This window comes from Camelus ferus, chromosome 2 (genome assembly GCF_009834535.1).
Source record: "Camelus ferus isolate YT-003-E chromosome 2, BCGSAC_Cfer_1.0, whole genome shotgun sequence".
In the NCBI taxonomy this organism is placed as follows: Eukaryota; Metazoa; Chordata; class Mammalia; order Artiodactyla; family Camelidae; genus Camelus; species Camelus ferus.
In genome coordinates this window covers 107,145,774-107,171,102 of record NC_045697.1, presented here as the reverse complement: position 1 = coordinate 107,171,102, position 25,329 = coordinate 107,145,774, and the positions used below count along the sequence as shown (strand labels likewise).

The window sequence follows — 25,329 nt, the reverse complement described above, 5'->3', positions numbered from 1 at the left end:
GGGTAATTCTCATTTTGGTATATTTTCTTTCATATTCTTCCCCAAACTTACATTGTACATAATACTCTTCAAAAACTTTGCCACTCAATAATATATTGTGGAAAAATTTTGTTGTTAATCCAGAGGAATCTGTCTCATTACATTATTTTATATTTTGGTTCTTTCAGTTTTTCACTTTTATAATGCCTTACAGTGAACTTGTTTGTACACACACGTATGTTTCTGCTGCACTTGTGAGAACATGTTCATATGGCAAGTTACTAGGAGTGTAATGATTGTTTTGTATCAAAATCTATACATATGTAACTTATATTTTTGATAGAGATGGTGCTACAAAGAGAGTCAGGTACCCCATGGAATGTCCACAGACATGACATTGTTGATGACTGTTGGGTTTAACTTTTGTAGTTGGGCAGAATCTCATTGCAGTCTAGCCACTCCTGCTATTTACATTCAAAACATAATCCTAGTTCTGCCTATCCTGTCTTTCCAATTCTTTTTAAAGAAGGGAGTTTCAGAAGACCTATACATAGCAAACATACCCAGAAGCCTCCTATTTATATAAATGAATCATTCTTTTGGTATTTGTGGTAGGTGAATGGTGTTGTGGAAGCATTCAGCAGAATGGGTCAATTGTTTATAAATTCAGAGTATGTTATTGCAAAGTTTAGAACCATGTGATCATTACTAACATTCCACATGAACCATTTTATGGAGAGGTCTTTAGTAGCACCAAAGTTAATCATCTCTTAAACTCTTGACTCCTATTACCATAAATTAGTTAAAAGTTTTTTTTTACAAGATGATTAATACAGTATATATTCTTTAGTGTGCAACTGCTCAACACTGTTTGTGAAAATAATTTTGTTATACATAGCACTAGTTATTTCTTTTAAATCTATGAATATTCCACCATTTAAAAATTTATTTTATTTTACATACGCATTTGGGTATTTGTGAGTGTTTGGCTACTATAAATAAAATAGCTACTTTCTTTTAAATATATTTTGTGTTTATGAGAGTCGCTGTTGCTTCATATCCTTGGCAAATTTTGATAATATCTGTTTTTTAAATATAGTGATTCTGTTTTCTACAGTGGCTGCACCAAACTGCATTCCCACGAGCAGTGTAGGAGGGTTCCCTTTTCTCCACAGCCTCTCCAGCATTTGTCATTTGTGGACTTTTGAATGATGGTCATTCTGACTGGTGTGAGGTGATACCTCATTGTAGTTTCGATTTGCATTTCTCTGATAATTAGTGATATTGAGCATTTTTTCATGTGCCTATTGATCATTTGTATTTCTTCCTTGTAGAATTGCTTGTTTAGGTCTTCTGCCCATTTTTGGATTGGGTTGTTTGTTTTTTTTCTTATAAAGTCATATGAGCTGGTTATATATTCTGGAGATCAAGCCTTTGTCGGTTTCATCATTTGCAAAAATTTTCTCCCATTCCATAGGTTATCGTTTTGTTTCACTTATGGTTTCCTTTGCTGTGCAGAAGCTTGTAAGTTTAATTAGGTCCCATTTGTTTATTCTTGCTTTTTTTTCTATTGCTTGGGTAGACTTCCCTAGTAGAGCATATTTGAGATGTATGTCAGATAACGTTTTGCCTATATTTTCTTCTAGGAGGTTTATTGTATCTTGTCTTACGTTTAAGTCTTTGATCCATTTTGAGTTTATTTTTGTGTATGGTGTAAGGGAGTTCTCTAGCTTCACTGATTTACATGCTGCTGTCCAGTTTTCCCAACACCATTTGCTGGAGAGACTGTCTTTATTCCATTGTATATTCTTGCCTCCTTCATTGAAGATTAGTTGACCAAAAGTTTGTGGGTTCATTTCTGGGATCTCTATTCTGTTCGGAGATTCCTCAGAAGACTAGGAGTAGACTTATCATATGACCCAGTAATCCCACTCCTGGGCATATATCCAGAAGGAATCCTACTTCAAAAAAGACACCTGCACCCCAATGTTCATAGCAGCACTATTTACAATAGCCAAGACATGGAAACAGCCTAAATGTCCATCAACAGATGACTGGATAAAGAAGGTGTGGTATATTTATACAATGGAATACTATTCGGCCATAAAAGCCGACAACATAATGCCATTTGCAGCAACATGGATGCTCCTGGAGAATGTCATAAGTGAAGTAAGCCAGAAAGAGAAAGAAAAATACCATATGAGATTGCTCATATGTGGAATCTTAAAAAAAAAAAAAAAGAACATAAATACAAAGCAGAAACAGACTCAGACATAGAATACAAATTTGTGGTTGCCAAGGGGGTGGGGGGTGGGAAGGGACAGACTTGGATTTCAGAATTTGTAGATACTGACAGGATTATGCAGAATAGATAAACAAGATTATACTGTATAGCGCAGGGAAATACATACAAGATCTTGTGGTAGCTCACAGAAAAAAAAAGTGACAATGAATATATGTATGTTCAAGTATAAATGAAAAATTGTGCTCTACACTGGAATTTGACACAACATTGTAAAATGATTACAACTCAATAAAAAATGTTAAAAAAATATAGCGATTCTGGTGGGTCTTAGTATATTTTATGGTTTTAGTTTGTATCTCCCTGATGATTAGTAATCCTGAACACCTTTTCATGAACTTATTCACCAACTGGAAATCTTTTGTGAACTACTTACTCATGTACTTTGGTGGTTTTTGTTTATTGTGATTTTTGCTTTTTCTTTATTTGTAAGAGTTTCTTATACATTTCAGATATAAGTTCCTTATTGAGTGTAAATATTTCAAATATATTCTCCCTTTCTAAAGTTTACCTTTTAATTCTCTTGCCCTTTTTTTTTTTTTAATGGAGGTAATAGGGATTGAACCTAAGACTTCTTGCATGCTAAGCATGCACTCTACCACTGAGCTATTACCCTCCCCCTGTCTTTTAATTCTCTTAATGTTGGTTATCATAAGTGTAAGTCTTGAATTTTAAAGGTCTAGTTTATCAGTCTTTATGTTATGTGTACTTTATGTTTTGTACAAGAAATCTTTTATTTCATCCTGTCACAAAGATACTCCTTTATATAATCTTCTAGGAGTGTTTAGGTCTTGTCTGTGATCCATTTGGAATTGATTTGTTTGTATTGTTTAAGATAGAAGTCAGGTCTAATTTTATCCGTATGAACATCAGTTGATTGATCTAGGACTAGTTATTGAAAAAAATCTCATCTTCCTCTTACTAATTATGGAAGTGCTTTTGCCATAAATATGGTGAATGGATGAATGAATAAATTTGTATGTGTGTGTATACACGCACACACACATAGTATAACTCCTATTATGGTTATGATTATGATTGTTATTACCTCTCTTTTCCGTTTTTCAAGAGTGTCTCAGGTATTCTTGTTCTTTACATATTCATTTAACTTTTAGAGTCAACTTGCCAAATTGCACAGAGACACTTGGTAAGATTTCTTTTTTTTTTTTTTTTAATTTATTGATGGCTTTTTTGTTTTGTTTTTGTTGAGGGAGGTGATTAGGTTTGTTTGTTTGTTTATCTGTTTATTTACTTACTACTTTAAAGGGAGGTACTGGATGTTGAACCCAGGACAAAGTGCATGCTAAGTAGGCACTTTACCACTGAGCTGTACCTTCCCCCAAACATTTGCTAAGATTTTGATTGAGATTCATTATATTTATAAATCACTTAGTGGAGAACTGATATCTTTACAGTATTGAGTTTTTTCACTTTCATGAACGTAGCATGCTCCTTTCTTTCATTTCTTTAAGTCTTCTTTAACTTCTCTCAGCATTCATTTTGTTTACATGTAGAATTCTAGCACATTTTAATTCGTTATTCCTACATATTTTGATGTTTTTTAAAATGCTTTTCAAAATATTACTTAAAAATTATTTTCAGTTTGTTGGTAACTGTTAAAGTCTAGTTGATTTTTGTGTATTTACCTTCAATCTAGTGACCTTGCTAATTCAGTTGTTAATTTTAATTGTTTACGTATTCTTTTGGATTCTATTAGTTTTTTAAAAAAAATCAAGTTTTAACTTTATCTTCTGAAGTGTATTTTTGTTTTGTATTTAATTAGTTTCTGCTCTTATCTCTATTATTTTACTTTCAGTGCTTTTCAGTTTCTGTGATCCTCTTCTCATTTCTTTAGTTGAACACCTAGGTAATTTTTTTTGGAGTTCTTCTTTAATGCATTTATTCAGAATATAAATTTCCCTTCATGCATTGATTTAGCTAAATCCCATATGTTTTGGCATGTTGCTTTCATTAGGTTTTAGTTCAAAACATTTTCTAATTTCCATTGTCATGTGTTTGTTTTTAATGCATGGACTATTTAGAAGAGAACTTCTTAATTTTCAAACACAAGTGAGGGGAAGTGGTATTAGTTATTTATTGCTGTTTTAACAAGAGTATCACAATTTAGCCTTATAACAACACACATTTATTATCTCACAATTTCTGTTTGGTCATTATTCTGGACGTGGCCTCACTGGGCCCTCTGCTTCAGGGTTTGTTGCAAGGTGTTTGTGGGGCTTTGTAGTTTGACTAGTGGAGTATCAGCTTCCAAGTTTACCTGGTTGTTTTCGAGGTCTAGAGGCTGCACTCAGCACCTTGCCACATGGGCCCCTCCTTAGGGCATATCATAAGGTGGTCTCTTTCTTCTGATGAGCCATCAAGGGAGGGAGTCAGTAGAGAGTCTGCTAGCAAGATGGAAGTTAGAATCTTACTGAATGTAATAATTTATTGCTTAGAGGCATGCCATAGCTCCCCTCCACAATCTCAGGGAGAGGATTACATAAGGCTGTGCATTCCAGAAGGTTGGGAAAGTTGGGCACCATTTTATTATGACTGTACATCTTGTCCTTTTTTTGTGTGTGTGTTCCATATTTACCCGAAATTAATGTTTATTCCTTAGTTGGAGGACATAGTGTTATATATGTGTTAATTGGATCAGGTTTGTGATCACATTGTTAAAATTTTCTGTAGCTTTGTATCTTCTATTATTGGTTGTAAGCCATATTGTTAGGAATATACAAATACAGAATCTCAAAATTCTGAATTTATATCTCCCTGGTTCATTTATATTATAATTTGAAGTGTTTATCTCTTTATCTCCAATTTTGCTTCTTAAAGCTAACTTTTTATTATATTAATAAAGGCTCATTAGTTGTCTTTGACATTTTTTGTTCATCTTTTCTGAAAAATTACTTTCAACCTTTGGCCTTATGTTGAAATTGTTACTTATAAGCAGCACATACTTTAAAAAAATCTAATTGACAATAATTATATTATCCTCTTCACTTTTCATGTATTTCTGATATATTTAGTTTAAAACTTATCCTTATTATTTGTGTCCTGTGTATTTGTTCCACATTTTGCATATTCCTTTTTTCTTTTTCTTCTTTTGAGTTTAATATTTTTTCTTATTCAATTTTTTTCATATTAGTTCATTGGTTATACATTATTTAGATACATTTAGTGGTTGCCTAGATAATGCAACATGAATGTTAGTGTTGTTAATATCTTATATGAATTGGTTCTTTCACCAATTCTTGGACAATAGAAGAACACGAATTCCTTTTTTTCTTCTTGCCTTGAGTGCTGTTATTATTTGTTTTGTGATTACAATATTTGTGGATTTTAGAATTCATTATTACAACAGTTGTAAACATTCACTGTTCTTTTAGATTTGCCCACATGGTTAAGGTTTCTGTTGCTTTGTGTTTTACTTTCTTATCTTGCATCAATCTGATACTGTTTTCTCTCTGTCTGAAGAATTGTCTATAATCTGGTTGTCTAAGGACAAATTCTCTTGTTTGTCATTAAATGTCCTTATTTTGCTTTGGCCTGAGATGAAAAACTTTTTCTCTACCTACTTAGGTTCTTCTATTGAAGGTCTGTGAATCAAACTGACAAAAGACAAATTGTCACAAGAAAAGATGGATTTTTAAAAATTCAAATGGATGTTCAAGAGAGTTCACATAAAAATGTGACTCAAGGAAATGGTTAGGATTTGAGGCTTTATATCAGCATCTTAATAGGTTAGAGGGAAGGGAGAAGGGCCCTTATGGGAAAACAAATGACTTTTAGGAAAGATAAATGGACCTTTAGGAGAATAGATGGGAGATAAGATAGTTTTGTGACGATGTCCCTTTAGGCAGTTTCTTATCCTAGTGCTGACTTCTAGTCTCCAGGTTATAGGAGTCAGTCTTTTCTCCTTGTGAAACTTCAGTAGAGAGGACCTGGAGAGTGTCATTCTAAATGAAGTAAACCAGAAAGAGAAAGAAAAATACCATATGATATCACTTATATGTTGAATCTAAAAAAAAAGACAAATGAACTTATTTACGAAACAAATAGACTCAGAGACATAGAAAACAAACTTATGGTTACCAGGAAGAGAAAAGGGGTGGGAAGGGATAAATTGGGAGTTTGAGATTTGCAGTTACTGACTACTATATATAAAATAGATAAACAAGAAGTTTACGGTGTATAGCACAGAGAACTATATTCAATATCTTGTAAAAAAGAAAATGAGAAGGAATATATGTATGACTGAAACATGATGCTGTGCACCAGAAATTGATGTAACCTTGTAAACTGACTACATACTTCAATTTAAAAAACAAGTGGATTTATGACAGTTGAATTCTTTTGGGTTAGTCTCCTTTTAGGTAGATAAGAGGAGTTCAGAAAAAGATTTTTCACACTGATATATTCTAGATACTTTCACTTTCTTTATTGAAAGATAATTTTGGGGTATAATCTTAGCTGCTGTTTTTGTTTAGTACTTTGAAGAAGTAGTTCCATTCTTATCTGGCTTCTATCAGTCTTATCAGTCTTATTCTTACTTTAAGGCAAGAAGGTGTCCTTACCTCTTCTAATTTCTCCCTCCCACTGGCTGCTATTAAAATTTTTTCCCTGTGACAGTTTTACTCTGGTATAACTAGGTGTAGTCTTGTCTGTCTTTCTTCCTTTCTTTCTTCCTTTCTTTCTTTCTTTCTTTCTTCCTTTCTTTCTTTCTTCCTTTCTTCCTTTTCTTCCTTTCTTCCTTTCTTCCTTTCTTCCTTTCTTCCTTTCTTCCTTTCTTCCTTCCTTCCTTCCTTCCTTCCTTCCTTCCTTCCTTCTTGGAGTTTGTAGTACTTCAGCATATGGCTCAGTGTTTTTTTCCCCAGTTTTCAAAAAGTGTTGGTCATTCTCTTTTCAGATATTGTTCTGTCTTAATTATTTGCCTACTTTCATTCTTTACTCCAAATATACTCATAATAGGTCTTTTTACCATGTCCTGTGTGTCTTAGTTATTTTGTCAGTTTTCATAATTTTTCTTATCAAGCTTTTGTTTAGTTGTCATTGACCCCTCTTTCAGTTAAGTAGTCCTTCTTCACCTGAGTTTAATAAGCTGGTAAATCTATTCTTAATTTCATGTTTGTTTTGTTCAGTAGTTCTATAGTTTCCATTCTGTACTGAAATTCTTTTTGTAGAATTTATTGTTCTCAACAGTAACTTCATTTATTTCAATATTCGGATATGAAATGTTAGTATCTTGATTTTTCTGTATGTTGGCTTCTATTTGGTTTTCATTCACTTGGTGTTGGCTCTTGTTTTACCTGTTCATTGGTGATTGAATATTTGAAATTGTGTTTACAATAGCAGGAAATTATATTTTAAAGTCTCTAGATGGTAATATCTTCTTCTAGAGAGGATTCCCTTTTGATTTTTGATTAGCAGTTAGATTGAGTGCTGATTATGTTAATTTAAGACTGGACTGGTTCAAAGTTGGAACTGTTAAAATCTTTCTGAGAGTTAGCCCTATTTCCAGTTTGTCTACTCCTACTGATGCAGGAAAAACGGATATGGGGTGTCTGGAGGGCTGTGTCCCAGGTCTCCTTTGAGTCCCTGGTATGTGCCTCGCCAAGTGTAGGTCCTTGGCATTGTGCTGGAAAGAATTCAAGAGTGAGCCACTGTTGAGTAAAGGTAGATTTATTTACAGTGTAAGGCAAGAGAAAGGCAAAGGAAGAGATGTGGAGGTTGGGTGCTCAGGTTAAAATTAAAATAGGTACACACTCCATGGACAGAGTGTGGGCCATCTCTGAAGAGGAGGGAATGAAGATGGGTGGCCATGAGGCGTGATGTTGCCAGTTTTTATGAGCTCAGTAGCTCCACACCTACAAGTGGGAGGACTATTCCAGTTACCCTGAGGAAGGGGCTGGGATTCCCAGGAATTTGGCCACCACCCACTCTGACCTTATATAGTTAGCCTTGGAACTGTCAGGGCACCTGTTGGGCATGTTATTTATCATGCTAATGTTACAATGAGCATATGAAGCTCAAGGTCTGCTAAATGTCAAATCTCCTACCATCTTAATCCTCAAGGCCTACTGGGAGTTGAATCTTCCGCCATCTTGGTGTTAATTGCTGTCATTTCTTGAACGGCTGTGCCCTGCCCCCTTCCCTCCTGTCTCACTACCATGTAAGCCCATTTATGTCTTCTGAGAACCTGAGATTTTATTTTACCATGGCTCTCCTGCATTGTTATTTCTGGTGTTTTTTTTCCCCCTTCCTCACACTGTGACATTCTGGAAATTTTGTTTAACTTTTTGGCTGCCAGTTAATCTAAGTACAAATCATCATGTTACGTGAAGGTCTGTTGTAGTGTTTTCTGTTTCCTGGGGTATACTTGGGTCTCTTCTGTAAGCCTGGGTAATCTACTAGGATCTCTTCACCTTGATAGGTTATATACTTCAATTTTTATCTCTCTAGTTCTTTAAGATTGATAATAGCTCCATTTAATGTTTCTGTTCCTACCTGTGAGCAGTAAATGCTTCAGTGGGAAAAGTCATGCTCAAACATCTTCTCTAGGATCTTGGTTCCTTAAATCTTGACTATCCTGGAAACTCTCTAATCCCTTAAAAAAGTTGAAAACACAAATTTTTTCTAGCATTTTTAGTTGCTTCTGTTGGTTAGTTTGATAAAAGCCTATCAGCTGTTCCCAGAAGGATAACTATTTGCTGGTATATTCTGCAATTATTTGGTGTGAAATAATGGTCCTTCATTGGGCATGACATCAGAAAAGGAGAGCAAAGATTCTTTCCTCCCCCCAAATAAGAAAATACACCACCTTTGAGCAATGAATAATCATATGTGTTGTGGGTATACATACATTTATTTGACAATATTCATCTCTTTATAGGTTGCTTAGCCAAACAATGAAGGATCATTTGGTAAGAGTAGCAAACGAAGCCGATTTATCCTGAGCAGGCAGCGAGCAGAGGATATTCACAGACATGCGGAATTTGAGGTAGGTTAAACATATGAATGGTTGGAGGTAGTTACCATTTTTTAGTGGTAAGCATGGGAAGCTGTAGGTAAAATGGCAGCATGGTCTAAGCAAATGTGTATCATCAAAAAATTAAAAATTATTTTGTGCAGTAGTCAGGGGGGATTCTGGGAAGATAGTACAAGTCTCTGTAACCTTGGCTTTGATAGTTTTCTCATAATTTAGTGAAGGACATTTGCTGTCTCTAGGCAAGACTGAGCTACTTATCTGGAAATGAAAACCCCTTTGGTAGAGATAAGAGCTTCTAGGTTTCTAGAGAGAAGCTGAACAGAGGTGTGAAGTTTCTTTTCCCTTGAAGTTTGGAAACATGTAATATTTGTGTCTGAGGGAGTGAGGGAGCATACAGCTTTCTTCTTGGATCCTCACAGTGGGACCAAGTGACAGACTCATCCTGGGACTAGGTCTCGTCTCAGCAGTTGCACGTGAACATGTGTAACTAATGTGATTTCATAGGATAAATTAATGGTGTTGTAACTATATAAGTTATAAAGGTCACATGTATGGTGAATTAGAAACTTTGACAGGAACATTTGCTAAGAATGGGGAAAAAATTAAAAAGCACCGTCTGGGTTCTTTATAATATATGGAGAGCTGACCATTCAACTACTGCTGATTTTTTTTTTTTTTTTGATACATTCAAAAGGATGAAAACCTCCCCAAGTACATTTTATACAACCATCAAGATGACATGAAAAAGATACTGGGGAAATAAAACCATACAAGACTAACTTCACTTAAGAATGTTGGACAAAATTCTAACTAAAATTCTAACCAACATAATCCAATAATATAATTAAAGAATTATACAATTGACTCTTGACAGACACAAGTTTAAACTGTGTGGGTCTGCTTATCTACTGATAGTTTTCGGTAGTAAATACTACAGTACTGCAGTCCGCAGTTGGGTGAAACTGCAGATGTGGAACAATCTTGGATATGAAGGGCTGACTATAAATTATATGTGAATCAACCCACATGTTGTTAAAGGGTCAGCTGTATAGTGTGATCATTTAGAATTGATTCATGGACTCCAAAGATGGTTTAATATTAAGATATCCATTTACAGAATAAATTTTATCAATAAATTAAAAATGGGAAAAGTCATGTGAAGCTATCAATCAATAAATGTAGAAAAAAAGCATATAATAAATTTTAGCATCCAGCCCTAATGAAAGTCTGAAGAAAAAGGAGGAAAAATATACAATGGAGAAAAGACAGTCGCTTTGACAAGTGGTGTTGTTAAAGCTGGACAGTCGCCTATAAATCAATGAAGTTAGAGTACTCCCTCACACCATACACAAAAATAAACTCAAAATGGCTTAAAGACTTAAGCATAAGACAAGACATTCTAAACCCCTGGGAGAGAATATAGACAAAACATTCTCTGATATAAACTTTTCCTATCAATATTCTGCTAGGGCAGTCTACTAAGGCAATAGAAATAAAAACAAAAACAAACAAATGGGACCTAATTAAACTTAACAAACTTTTGCAAAGCAGAGGAAAGTATATACAAAATGGAAAGACAACCTATGGAATGGGAGAAAATATTTTCAAATGATATGACTGACAAGGGCTTAATTTCCAGAATATACAAAGAGCTCATACAACTCAATAATAAAAATCAAACAGCCCAATACAAAAATGCACAGAAGATCTGAACAAACATTTCTCTAGTGAAGACATACAAATGGCCAATAGGCACATAAAAAAATTAGCAATTTTTCAATATCGCTAATGATCAGATAAATGCAAATCAGAACTACAGTAAGGTATCACCTCACACTAGTCAGAATGGCCATCATTAAGAAGTCCACAAATGATAAATGCTGGAGAGGGTGTGGAGAAAAGGGAACCCTCCTACACTGTTGGGGATGTAGTTTGGTGCAGTCATTATGGAAAACAATATGGAGACTCTTTAAAAAACTAAATATAGACTTACTATATCATCCAGTAATTCCACTGCTGGGCATATATCTGGAGGAAACTCTTAGTTATTTCTTAATTACTTTGCTTTCTTTGTTTCATAGCTATGAGTAATTAAATTTTTTGTATTTTGTCACTGATGTTTGTAATTTGCCTATAATTGTTTTTTCTTCATTTTGTCTATTTAGATCTTCAGCCTCTTTGTTTTTCACTTATTTTGACTTTTACGTTTTTTTCTGGTTTTGAGTTGTATTTTTGTTGTGTTGTTAGAAAATAATCATGAGGAATTTCCTTTCATTTTTTGTTATATTCTTACAAGGTTGTCTTTTGTATAGAATCTTCCAGTTTTATTTAAAAATTTTATCATTTGTCTTTTTTTTAATTCATTCATTGTTGATACAGTATTTACATAGCTACAGTTTGACTTAGACAGAATATCTTCGTGACTCCTTCCTTCCTCCTTACTGTCTATAAAGCTAATTTTTTCCTTCACTGAGCTACAGTTTGATTTTTAAAATTTGATTTTTGTCTAATATTGTTAGCCTATCATGAAAAGAGGGAGAGTGATCTTTGAGACAGGTGAGCAGGCTTTCTTAGAACACCTAAGTCTTGCTTTCTCTTAAAACATTATGTTAAGTATTTTCTGCCAATTTTCTTGTTTATTTAGAACTGTTGACAGTTCTCATCAGGGAGAAATGTGCTTAGTCTTTGAATCATTAGCTGTCATTTCAGAAGGTAGTCTGGAGTCTGCTTCTGTCCTGGGTAGTCAGCCCTATTTTCCACTTCCTTGTTACACCAGTTTTTGCACTGGAGACTTTTCTAGAATTTTCAATTAGGAGAAGCAAGAGCTAACAATACCTGCTTGGTTTGTCTCTCTCCATATATGTAGGCATTAAGGAAAATTCTCAGCATGCTGTCAGTTTACCCTCTTTGCTTCGGGCACATGGGGACATGGTTAAGAACTGAGCTTTACTTCACCCTTAGTTCTGTTTCCCATAGTTTATTTTCCCCATGGCAACTAATTATTTAATGTTCAGCGCTTTATGTTATATTTCTTTTGTTGGCTATTTTTGTTAGCTTTTTTGTTTGGAAAAGTTTTCTTTGCTATTGTTTTAGAAGTTGAAGGAAGAAAAAAATTTTTTAATTGCCATTTCAACCTACCATCCTAACCTGGAACCTATTTCTTTAGAGCCCTTTCTAATTGATTATGGAGAAGGTCCTTTGTAACTCCGGGTTGAGATTGCAGTTCATTTTATTTTTTTGAATTTTTAGTGATGTTATATGGGTTCTTGTGTGTATGAATGAGAGAGAATGAGGAAGGGGAAAACGTGGAATTAAGAAGAGGAAAAATACTTCTAAAACACTGTGTAATGCAAGAGATTAAACTGATTTGATTCAAATGGGGGGTGTGTGTGTATATGCATATATATAAAATTTCCACTTTAGGTTGGGGGTAGTGGTGACAATGTAGCTAATATTTCATGAGTCCTTACGTTGTGTCAGAAACTGTTATGAGTGCTTTGTAAGTTTTAACTAGTTTAATCCTTACAGTAAACCTCTGAGGTGGTACTGTTACTATCTCTGATTTTATAAATGAGAAAACAGATTAAAGAGGAAATAACCCAGAGTTACAGCTGGAATCCAGAGAGAGTCAGTTTATCTCTTAATCACAAATCTCTGTATTTGGTTCACATTTTATTTGATTTCTATAGAAAGTGTGAATAGGATTTAATCGTCACATACATAGCAGCTTTATTCTAAGCTATTTAATTTTGTGCTTTATCTACTATAGATTTTCATTTTAATCTTTATCATCTTGCTATGAGATTTATAATATTGTATAATAACATTCTAAAGCATGGTAATAAAATATCTAAATAAAAACAAGTATTTCCAAACAGATTTTATTGTTACTTAAATTTTTAGTAGAGAAAATATATTTGTTCAGCTGTTTCACATGAGAGTCAATTTTGAGAGCAAACATTTTTAATATTTCCTACTCTTTTATTTTCATAGAAAAAGAATTCCCTTTGTTAATATTACAAAACCCCAATCGACTGAAGCATGTTTATGTTTAATATATTTCTAACTATATTGCTCTTAAATCTTAAATAATACTCTGCAAGATGAAGCATATTTTTTCCTAGACAGCTTATATTCTAAAGGTTATCTATATTCAGCCTTGAATTCATGCTGTGCATTCTTTAATAATATATCTGAACTTTATCTACTGCTAGTTACTTCCTCCTGTAGAAAAGAGATGTTGTCATGTATTTAATATACCATTTGTGGTTGTAAAGTAGCTGACTTGTTTCATTTATTATCAAGGGATTGATGACACTGTAGATCTGAAACGCACATCTCTTTAGTTCATCGCACGATTATCACTGGAGTGGGATATCCTTGACATCTTCTGCTTTTGATTTATGTAGAGGTTCCTTGAATGTCATGACATCATTGATTAGGCTTACATCTTTATTTTTTAATCTTACAGCTGTAAACAGAATGTTTGTTAAAAAATTATGTTGTGCAAAACATTGGACCCTGCCTTGTAAATATAGTGTGTAGGTAGGGGTACACAATTCATGACTTATTGTTTAAAAAATTGTCCATCAAAGTTTAGTTTATTTAAACTAGTATGATATATCTGTAAAACATGTGATCAAGATTATCAGATAATTTCGTTTTCAGGACTCTATGTAAGTTAAAGTCCACTGGAGCAAGAATTTTTTCATGCCCTTTTGGCTGATGTTGCTTTGAATTTCACATATTATACGGTAAAATTCACTTCATATTAGCTTCAGTGGAACTGCAAACTTGGTGGCTAGTCAGCTTATTTAAAGTAATAAAAATAGTCTTTTTTATGAAAAAAAGGACATGAAATACTTAATTTTTAATATAGCAGTCTATATTTTTTCTTTTAGATGAAGGACTTATTTTTCACATTAGCAAACAAACTATTTCTCAATAAAATAGTGAACTTTTTTTTTTTTTTGCCAGTTAAGTACTTTCACATTTTTTAAAATCAGTATGCACTTCTATGGCACCACTTACTCATCAAGACTCTTAGCAAGTATAAAATAAATATTTATAATAGCCTTTTGAGGTAAATATTATTATCATTATCCTAGTTTTATGGATAAGAAAACTTGAAGCACAGAGAGGTTAAAAAATTTGCTATAAATTATACAGCTAATACATGATGAATTTAGGATTTGAATCCAAGTAGTCTGATACAAAGTTAGGACTTTGTTACGTGACCTCTCACATCATCTACTAAGTGATTTAATGGACATTTTCTCATTTCAGCATCATAACAGATCTGTGAAAGTATGCACGATAGAATGAGAGAATGTGATTTTTCCTTTGTTACATAGCTAGTAAATTGTTTTTTTTTAATCAGAACTCATGTCTCATAACAATTACCCAGTGTATTCTCTGTCCCCATATCCTCTGTTGGCCTTATGGTATCATTAAGTGTTTTGCTGTTGAAGTAATATATTATTCAACATATGTTTAACAGTTCTGAAGGAGTGTGAGCATATTAACAAATATATTACTAGAGACCTAAACTACCAATTTTAGGGTTAATTTTGATGAATTATCTGATTTATCTCCTTAGTATTTGCATTTTTTTTAAGATCGATGATCATTTGCTTTCTGTTATTCAAAATAAGTGTTTATTTTCCTAATTGTAGTAAGATACATGTTTATTATAGGAAGTTTAGAAAATACTGAAAAATAGGAATAAAAATCATTAATTGTCTAGCTTTAACTACTGTTTAACTCCATTGTTTTTCTTTTAATTCAAAGTTGAAATAATTGTAGACCTACAAGTAGTGAAAGTACTACAAAGGTCCCATGTAGCTTACTGTATTTTTAAAATACTCCTATACTCATTTACTCATTCCCTGAAAGTACCCACTTACCAAATTAGAATTATAAGGATGCTTTGTAAAAAGCTGACATTAAAATAATTTTTTCTGAGCAGTTTGCCATTCTTGAAATATTTTTAGAAACATCGATTTATAAAACTGATTTTCCTGAATATAAACATGTAATAATTAATTTTACCATTCTTTATTCTTAAATACTTAAATTCTGTTTAGTTTGCTCTTACAAAGAAAGCTTTGAAGAATATCAATGTTCATAAATCTTTATTTGCATTTTTGATTTTTTTAGGTGGGCTAAATTAATTTAAGTGAAAATCTGGGGTTGGAGTGAATTCCTTTGAGTATCTTAATACATATTGATAAATTTCTTTCCAAAACTCTTCATCTCATACATTTTCCCATTTCACTGCACATTGCCACATTTGAATAGTTTTCAGTTTGATAAACAAAAGTATATTGTCTATTGTGTTAAAGTCTACATTGTTTTTGTTACTAGTGAGTGTGAAGTTGAACACTGTTTCATTATGATGACTATTTTTATTAATATCTATTTGCTTTCGTTGCCCAAAATAAATATTTATGATTTTCTTGCTGATTTATTAAATGGCTTTATATTTTGAATGTATTGACCTTTGTTTTATTTTGTTGCTGTATTTTCCCCAGAATTTACTTTTCTTCATGATGGTTATAGCCATTTAAATATAATTGAATTTAAAGATTTTCCTTTACCTATCATTGCTTTCATTACTTTTAGGCTTAGGAAGTGTTTTTTCTCATCTCAGGATTACTGAAGTATTCTGTATTTCTTCTGGTTTTCTATTGGTGTAGCCTTTAATTTTAGTTTTATAAGTATTGGAGGTATTTTTCTTTGTACCGTATAGATAAGACTAATCTGATTTTCTCCAAAAGTATTAACCGGTTTCTCAAAATTACCTTTCTTTGGTTCAGTGAGGCTTTCTTTATCATATATTACACTCTCATGTTTGTTAGGGCTCATTTCAAACAATTCTATTGTGTTTTAAAGTTTTGTTGTTGTTGTTGTTTGTTGTTTTGCTAACTGCACAGTTACTAATAATTAATGCATGGATATTGTCAACATTTAGAATGTTAACTGGAGAGGTGACACAATTGTTCATTTATTTTTTTTTCTTTTACTAATACATTTTTCTTTTAAAGCTATGGTTTAAAAAAATATGATACCTAAATTTTAGGGAGAAAAGGAGAGATTACATACCACAGTTCATTCACAAAGATAAAAAAATTTTTTTGGATATTCCAAACCTGAATTATATATTTTATGTGTGTACCTGCCCCGTGCTCAGCTTTGTTTTCATCATAGGCACAGTAATTCTTTCAGTCTCCAGACTTTGAAAGTGATAGTTGCAACCAAAGAACAAATAGATAAATTGGACTTTACAGAAGTCTACAGTGTTTGGGGTTCAAAAGGCACTATGAAGAAGGGGAAAGGACAATCCACCGAATGGGAGAACTTATTGCCAATCTTATCTTTGATAAGAGTCTAGTATCTAGAATATAAGAAGAATATGAAGAATATCTAGAATATAATGAAGTTTTACAACTCAGCACTAAAGAGAGATCTGCCGCCTCCTCCTCGTGCCTCCGGGCAACCAGGAAGCCGTAGTTGCCGTGCTCCTTTCCTTTTCTCAGGATACTTTGTGCCTTTTGTTTCCAACCTGGGCCAAGCAGAATGACTCCCACAAAAAGTGGTGGCAGGATGAAAGGGCATTCTACCATCAACAAGACAGAGATCGAAGAATACACGTTCACACTGTGGGCTTCAAGAGGCATGGCCTTTGAGCACTCAAAAGAGATTCGGAAATTTGCCATGAAGAAGATGGAAACTCCTGATGTGTGCGTTGACACCAGGGTGAGCAGAGCTGTCTGGGTCAATGGAATGAGGAAGGTCTTACACCTTATCAGTGTGCTGTTGTCCAGAAGATGGAAAGAGGATGAAGAATCATCACTTAAGCTGTATCCATTGGCTAACTAGGTACCTGTCACCACTTTAGAAAATCGAGAGATGCTGTAAATGAGAACTGACTTCTGATTGTCAAGTAGTTATAAAACTGCAGATATACCAATGAAGAGACAAATATCAGAATTTAAAAATAGGTAGAGGATTTGAATAGGTATTTCTTTGAGGATGATATACAAATGGCCAATAAGCACATGAAAAGATGCTTAACATCGTTATCATTAAAGGAAGCGCAAATTGAAACCACAATGAGATACCACTTCTTACCTACTGGAATAGTTGTAATAGAAAAGCCAGCTAATAACATGAGTTGGTAGGGATATAATGAAATTAGAACCCCTATATGCCAATGGTGGGAATGTAAAATGGTGCATCCATGTCAGAAAACAGGTTGGCAGTTTCTTAAATGGTTAATTATAGAGTTACCTTATGACCCAGTAATTCCACTATTATGTGTATACCCAAGAAAATTGAAAACATGCATCCACATGAAACCTTATATATAGTGGTGTTATTCATAATAACCGAAAAGTAGAATTCACCCAAATGTCCATCAGCTGATGAATGGATAAAGAAAATCTGGGATATTCAGACAGTGCAATATTATTCATCCACATATAAATACATACATGTGTAATATATATGTACATTATGTTTGCATATGTTATATACATATATATTGAAATCACAAATTGAAGAATAAATATAGTTCATATCTCAGAGATCTGTTAAATATGGACACATAAAAATTTTCCAACCAGTATTCTTTTTAATAGGAATTATCTACAGTGTATTCATTTAGCCTCAGTAGTGCTTTAATTGGTTTGTCTAATTAGTGTTAAAATTTTTTTTATTTTACTTTTTTGTTGTTAGACTAACACACTGTATTATATTCTCATGCTGTAGAGTTTGGGGGATCATGTATATTATCCACACAGCCTTTAAATCTGGGTTTATGATTATCAGTGAATATTGAAGATTTCTTGGTACTTTTACATGACTTCAGGCATTCATTGTAAATCTTGTTTGGCAGCCAGCTTCTCTGCATGATTTCTCTTCAGTAATTAAATTTAGCATTTCCAGCTGCTAAAAAATTTGTTGGCCTTTTCTGTTCATTTGTGTTTCTTCACGCGTAAAGTGTAATCCACATAGTTTTAATTCTCTTAAAGTGCCATTTTATAGTCTGGGTTTGGCAGTTATTTTCTGTTGATGGTTTACTTGCTTATTCTAAGTGTGAATCTAAAATTTTAATCTGAAATGTTAATCTAAATATAAATCTGATACATATCAGATATGTGATTGCCCTAAGTGATTTTCTTCCAGTGATTTCTAGGGGTTTAGATTCTGTTCCCCTTAGAATGTCAAACTAGGTTATTCCTAAAGATGTATAATTTCAGACATCTGTATTTTCTAGGTGTAGATATAAGCAGTTGTACAGAACTGTAAGTTGGGCTAATTACCTTTGAATTTAATGGATCTTTTGGTTATCATACAGCAGAATAATTTTAAATGTAAGAAAGCTTGTGTATTTTTTTATATTACTTTATCAATTTTATTTGTATGAGGGATGATTTTTGATATAGATTGTTTTTTTTGTGAATGTGTTTACTGATACTACTGAGCCACAGTCTGTCTTCAGCCGGTATTATGCTTGAAATTCAATGCCCATTATTCTCCACTACTACAAAACACACTTTTCACAGATAATACGGTTCTTTGTGATAAATTATGAACATCTATCTATAGCTTGCTATTTTTAGATGTCTCAAATGGTCATTCTTTAAAATATTAGTAAATTCATATATGAACAGCCAATGAAAGTCCTGGTATAATCCTAACTTGTGGACTTATTTATAATTATAGTATTTAAACTGTTAATATTTTAGGTCCTTTATAGAGAATCAGCTTGTACCAGTGGATGTATGGTATATGGTTGATTAGGTGATTTAAAATATTTATTAGCATAATTCTCCAAATATATCATTCTAGTTTATATTACATTGTTAAATATAATTTGCTGACATAATAAATTGACATAGCATCAAATGGAGGAGTAGTAACAGTTCAGATGTCTTTGTTTTAAGTGGAAACTATTTTTTATTGATTCTTGTTTTCAGCAGAGTGTTAGACCATAGGATACGATTTAGTAGATGAAATGTTTTAATTAGAGAATGAAAAATTACATCTAAAAGGAGATGGAGATTTTAAAAATTATTTTAAAAATTATTTATTTTTGAAATTCATGTGGAATTGCAAGTGGCCCTGAGTGGCCAAAGCAGTCTTGAAAGAAAAAAGAACAAAATTAGAGCACTCACATGTCCTGATTTGAAAATTTACTACAGAGCTGTAGTAATCCTGGTACTGGCATAATTATAGACATTTATAACAGAAGAATAGAACTGAGAGTCCAGAAGTAAATTTGTACATATAAGACCAATTGATTTTTGAAAAGGGTGACAAGATAATTCAATGTGAAAAGAATAGCCTCTTCAACAAAGTGTGCTAAGACAACTGGATGTCCACATGTGAAAGAGGAAAATTGATCCCTACATCCTACTATATACGAAAATTAATTCTCAGTGGATCAATGACCTAAACATAAGAGCTAAACCATAAACTCTTAGGAAGAAATATGGTGGTTAATCTTCATTACTGTGGATGTGGAAATGAATTCTTAGATATGACACCAAAAGCACAGGTATCCAAAGAAAAATTGGTAATTGGATGCCATCCAAATTAAAACCTCTGAGTATTACAGGGCATTATCAAGAAAGTAAAAAGATAACCTATAGAATGGGAGAAAATATTTACAATTCTGTGTCTCATAAGGGTCTGTTTTCCAGATGTTAAGATTTATTTAGCTCCACAACAAAAAATCAAATAACCCAAATGAAAAAATGAGCAAAGAACTTAAATGGACTTTTCTCTGAAGAAGATACACAAAATGGCCAACTAATACATAAAAAGCTGTTCAGCAGGATTAGTCATTAGGGAAATGCAAATCAAAACCACAGTGAGATACCACTTCACCCCCACTAGCACAGCTAAAATAAGATAGGCAGTAACAAATGTTGGTAAGGGTATGATAGATATCAGAACGTTTATACACTGTTGGTGAAATGTCAGATGGTATAGACGCTATGGAAACAGTTTAGTAGTTCTACAAAAATTTGAAAGAATTACCATACCACCCAGTAATTACACTCCTAGTAATATATCCAAAAGAACTGAAAGTAGTTACTTGAATAAGTATAGGTGCATGCAGGTGTTGTTTAGTTTGTGTGTCAGCTTGACTAGGATACCCAGATAGCTGTTAAAATATTACCACTGTGTGTGTCTATGAGGGTGTTTCCAGAAGAGATTAGTATTTGAATAAGTAGAGTGAATAAAGACGATCACTCTCCTTAGTGCTGTTGGGCAGTATCCAATCCACTGAGGGCGTGAATAATGCAGAAAAGTGGAGGAAGGGTGAACTTACTCTCTGCTTGAGCTGAGACATTTATCTTATCCTGCCTTTGGACATTAGTGCTCCTGATTCTCAGGTTTTTGGACTAGGACAAAGACTTAAACCATTATCCCCTCCCAGTTCTCAGACTGAGTTACACAACCAGTTTTCCTGGTTCTTCAGCTTTCAGATTGTGGATTGTGGGACTTCTCGACCCTGTGAACCAATCACTTTAATAAATCTCTTATGTGTAAGTCTGTATATCTTATTGGTTCTGTTCCTCTTGAAAACCTTGACTAATACAGAGCATATTTGTAGTAGCACAATTCACAATAGCCCAAAAGTGGAAACAGCCTAAATGTCCATCAATGCATGAATGGATAAACAAATTGTCCTATGTACATACAGTGAAATATTATGCAGTCATAAAAAAGGAACAGAGTACTGATACATACTACAATATAGATGATTCTCAAAATGTAATGCTAAGTGTAAGAAGCCAAAGCACAAAAATATATAAATCATTTTTATGAAATATGCAAAATAGATAAACCCATAAAGACAGAATGCAGATTGGCTGGGGAGTGGGGAATGGAGAGAAACGGCTTAATAGATGAAGAGTTAACTTTGGGGTGATGGAAGTGTTTTGGAACTAGATAATTGTGATGGTTGCACAACATTGTTAGTGTACTTAATGTCATTGAATTGTGTACTTTAAAGTGGCTAATTTTTGGTGAATTTCATTTTAATGAATTATTTTAAAAAATATTTTTGAGTCCGTGGAGCTGTTCAGTATATTGAGCATTGCAAAAGGCTTAAAAGAGTTTGTTTTGCCTGAGTTGCTAGATACTGTAATCCTCTTCATTGGGAAATGAGGAGAAAGAACATTGAGAAGAGTGTTACTGAAAAACCAGCCTCTGTACCCAGAGAGCTGAATTGAGAGTTGGTAGCAGAGTTTTGGGAGGATAGAAAAGAACAGTTTTATTGCTTTGCCAGGCATAGGGAGTCATGGCAGGCTAATGCCTTAAAGACTGTGAATCGGTCTTGGAGTTGGGATTTTAAGGTTTTATAGAAAAACTGGATGGGACAGAAAAGGTGATAACAATCAGGGCATGTTGCAGGGTGTTACATTCTCTTCATCTTGATAAGAACTGGCTGTTGTTATGGACAAGTTTAGGAGGGTCTACCCATTTTTTTGAGGTTCAGTCCATGACCTTCTTTGAAGACCTCTAGGGTAAAAGGATGTTACTATTTCAAGAAAAGAATGCACAGGGAAGGGAGCATTTTAGTCATATGATTAGTTTAGCTAGAATTACAGGCCCAAACAACTCAAGAACCATCTTGTTATCTTTCTAGTCTTTCAAGAGCAGTTTGGAATGTATTCAGGCTTTGGTTTTGGGGGAACTGCACATGGACATATCTGATAGCAATCTGGAAATACAGATTTAGTGGCTAGGTAAGATATAGCTGGATATTCAAGTTATACTTGGATGTTTTTAGCTGATAGATAGTAGTTGAACTGTTGCTCTGTTTAAGCCACCGGTAGAGTGTAGCAGACGAGAAGAGTACCAAGCTATCCTAACAACTGAGTGTTACTACGTCCTTTGGCAAGTACTCAGTTAAACTAATTCATTTACCATTACCCCACGTAAATGATTTCATTCATACTTTTCCCCACTCCTCAAAACCAAATGTCCTCCTATAAACGTACTGTCAACTGAAGCCCTTAACTCATATTTTTTTTTTACGGAAACAGATCTCATCAACTTGGAATGAACATTGCATCTGTTCATCACCAAACTAATCAATATATATTTGTTAGTTTCCTCCCACTCGAGAGCCCCACCTTTTTCATTGGCAAATGTATTCGGCCAGACTTTGCTTATTCACTTACTTCTTCTCTTTTCTGAATCAGTCTTCCTTTTCTCATGGAAAAGCAGAGGAATGTGTTAAAATATATTCTATCTTTAAATAAACTGAAGGCAAACTCAGAACCTTCTCTTGACTTCCCTCTGCTGCTTCCTCTTTTAGCATTTTAAGTGCTTCACTCTGCTTCCTGTTTTAGGAAGAGATTGAAAGGAGATGAAGGCTTAAATAGGAAGACCAATTACTGCAATAATTGAGATAAGAAATAATTACTTTGACTAGGCTAATGGCAGTGAAGGTAGTGAGAAGTGGTTGAATCTTAATCTACTTCATTTTAGAGTTAACAGGATATGCTGATAGATTTAATATATTGCAAGAATGAAGGGCATCAAGGCTGACTGGAAGTTTTTGTTTGAGCAACTAGAGGAATGGAGTTGCTCAAGTGGTAAGACTTTAGAAGGATCAGGGCAAGGAGGGAAGGGCTGGAGCCCAGTTTTGAACATGTTTAGTTTGAAATGTCTATTAGCCATCCAAGTGGAGATGTCCATTAGGCAGTTGGATATATAAACTTGCAATTCCTGAAAGGAGTGTAGGCTCAGGATACAAATTTGGGAGTCCCCACTGTAACTGGTGGTATTTAATGCCATGATTAGGGTGAGATCACCAAATAAGTGAATATCGACAGAAAGTTATTCTTCCTGAAGGTAGGTAGAAAGCTGGAAATTGGTGGTTCTGAAAGTCTATTTTTAAAAGTTCTGGAAAGAACAATAAACTGTCAAAAGATGCTGATATATTAATATAGGACAACTCATTAACCATTTGTCTCAGCAAACTGTTCTTTCTGCTTTTTACAGTTTAACTCCTAACCTTTATGTTCCCCTTTCTAAGTCACCTCAGAGGCCTTCTGGGATCACCCCACCAAAGTAGGTGACTCTTCCCTGCTACAGGATGTTCTCTGTCTTGGCCCCTTTTTTTGAATTGACTTCATAATAAACCACTTATAAAGTAATTTCTTTACATGTTATTATGTCTCAGTATAAGAGTTGAAATCATGCTTCTCTTTTGCCCCTTTTTGTAATTTTCAGTTCTTAGTAACAGATATGTAATTGATGTTCAGTAAATATTTGTTTATTGGATAAAAGGATAGAATCCTTGGGAATTCTATCAGATTTAAGAATGTGAAATGAATTTTTAAATTTAGCTTTTGCTTCTTTGTCTTACTGGTGTTCATACATTAATAACTAATATTTGTTGAGTGTTCATTGTATGGCAGTAAGTATTATACTGTGCTGGTTGATTCTCTATAATTATCTTAATTTGACACTTGAGTTTAGTATGAACATGAATACATCTTCCCCATGATAATATTTTATAGGATTGGAAGTCTCTACGTTATAGTCAGGTTATATATGGAGTTGAAAGTCATTTTTTTAAGTAGGGAAAATGATCTTCAGAATACAGAAAATGCTTATACCATTCAAAGATTCCTCAACTGTTCAGGCCTACAGTGGTTGTATTATGATTTAAATAATGACTTTAGGTCAACTGGAAAGAAAGTTTATTCTTGGTTACAATAGGCAATATGACTTAAATAATAACTTCTTTCCTTTAACATGAATCCTCCCTTTTTTTTCTTTTTTCTTTCTCATTCAGGCAGTCTTAGTCTCTTTCTGAATTCTCAGTGACAGACAGTGCAGCTATCTGCTTTATGTTATCACTATTTGCTTCGCATGATTTCTAAACTCTTAGGAAATGACTTCCATCCCCCTAAAGCTCCCAGCATAGTGATTTTCACGTAGCCTTTGCTCAGTAAGGTAAATTGGAAGAGTTGATGTATATAGCATCTTTGCTTTTAGGAATGTAACTTTGTTCATCTTGTCGGACAGTGTGTGACCATATCATGGAGGTGAAGTGGGAGAATTTGACCAATGGAGATGCAAATGTTTTGTCTCAGAATTTTATGAATTATCTGAAACTGTAGTGTGGTATATTCATCTAGAGATATACTTTGCTTCTGCATCTAGGAAGGATTATATAAGAAGAATGCAGATATATGATTCCATGTTCAATATCTGCATTTTTTTTTGATGTATGGAATTTCATTCAACATAGGTTGAAGAAAAAAGATGAAGAATAGTCCTGTCGCTTTGTAGTAAATGCAAGCCACTAAAAATGAGGAAATCTAAATCTCATTTTTTACCTTTTAAATGCTTTTTCTTCAGTTATGGCAAGAAAAGAATTTCTATGTAAATAATATATGGCATTCATTTATGCATAATAATACAGCACATGCTGACTATTTTATCTATATATTGCTGAGAATATCTCTTTCAAGAGAGTAATAACGGCATGATGTCTGGGTAATAATTTTTAAATGACTCACTGTGGCAAATCATAGAAAAGCATTTTTCTAAAAAGTCAGTATTATGTGAAGGCACTGTCTTATATAGAAGAGCAGAAAATTTTCCCTTTGTGGAAATTTAACATGCACATGATACTTTTTCACTTCCCTTTTAAAAGGGAAGTTAGTTATTATTTTAACTAATTAAGTTATTTTAAAAATTAAAATTTTATATATTTTGTATCTTTTGAGCAGGCTTTTTATGGTATCATATGTATATATTTTATAACATAAGATTATTTACTTTGTTTAAAAATTAGTAAACTTGCCCCAACAGAACTGTCAACAGTATTGTAATAACGTTTTAGAGTATTGTTAGAAAGAAGGTAAACACTTTTAATTCAAACATACACTCTCAGTAACAATAAATACCTTGTTCTAGATTCTTTATTATGGACAGAGTTTTTTTTTTTCTCCTAATTCCTATCACCTAACACAGTACCTGGCAGATAATAGATTGATTGTTTACAGAATTAAGA

At 33.5% G+C, this 25,329-nt stretch overlaps 1 protein-coding gene across 1 annotated transcript in view; it reads left to right on the top strand.

Moving 5' to 3' along the window:
- LRBA (LPS responsive beige-like anchor protein) overlaps positions 1–25,329 on the top strand; it is a 620,537-nt gene that overhangs the window by 227,253 nt on the left and 367,955 nt on the right. Inside the window, 2 exon segments of the mRNA XM_032464781.1 lie at positions 9,177–9,226; positions 9,229–9,284. Coding sequence (XP_032320672.1) covers positions 9,177–9,226; positions 9,229–9,284 — 106 coding nt within the window.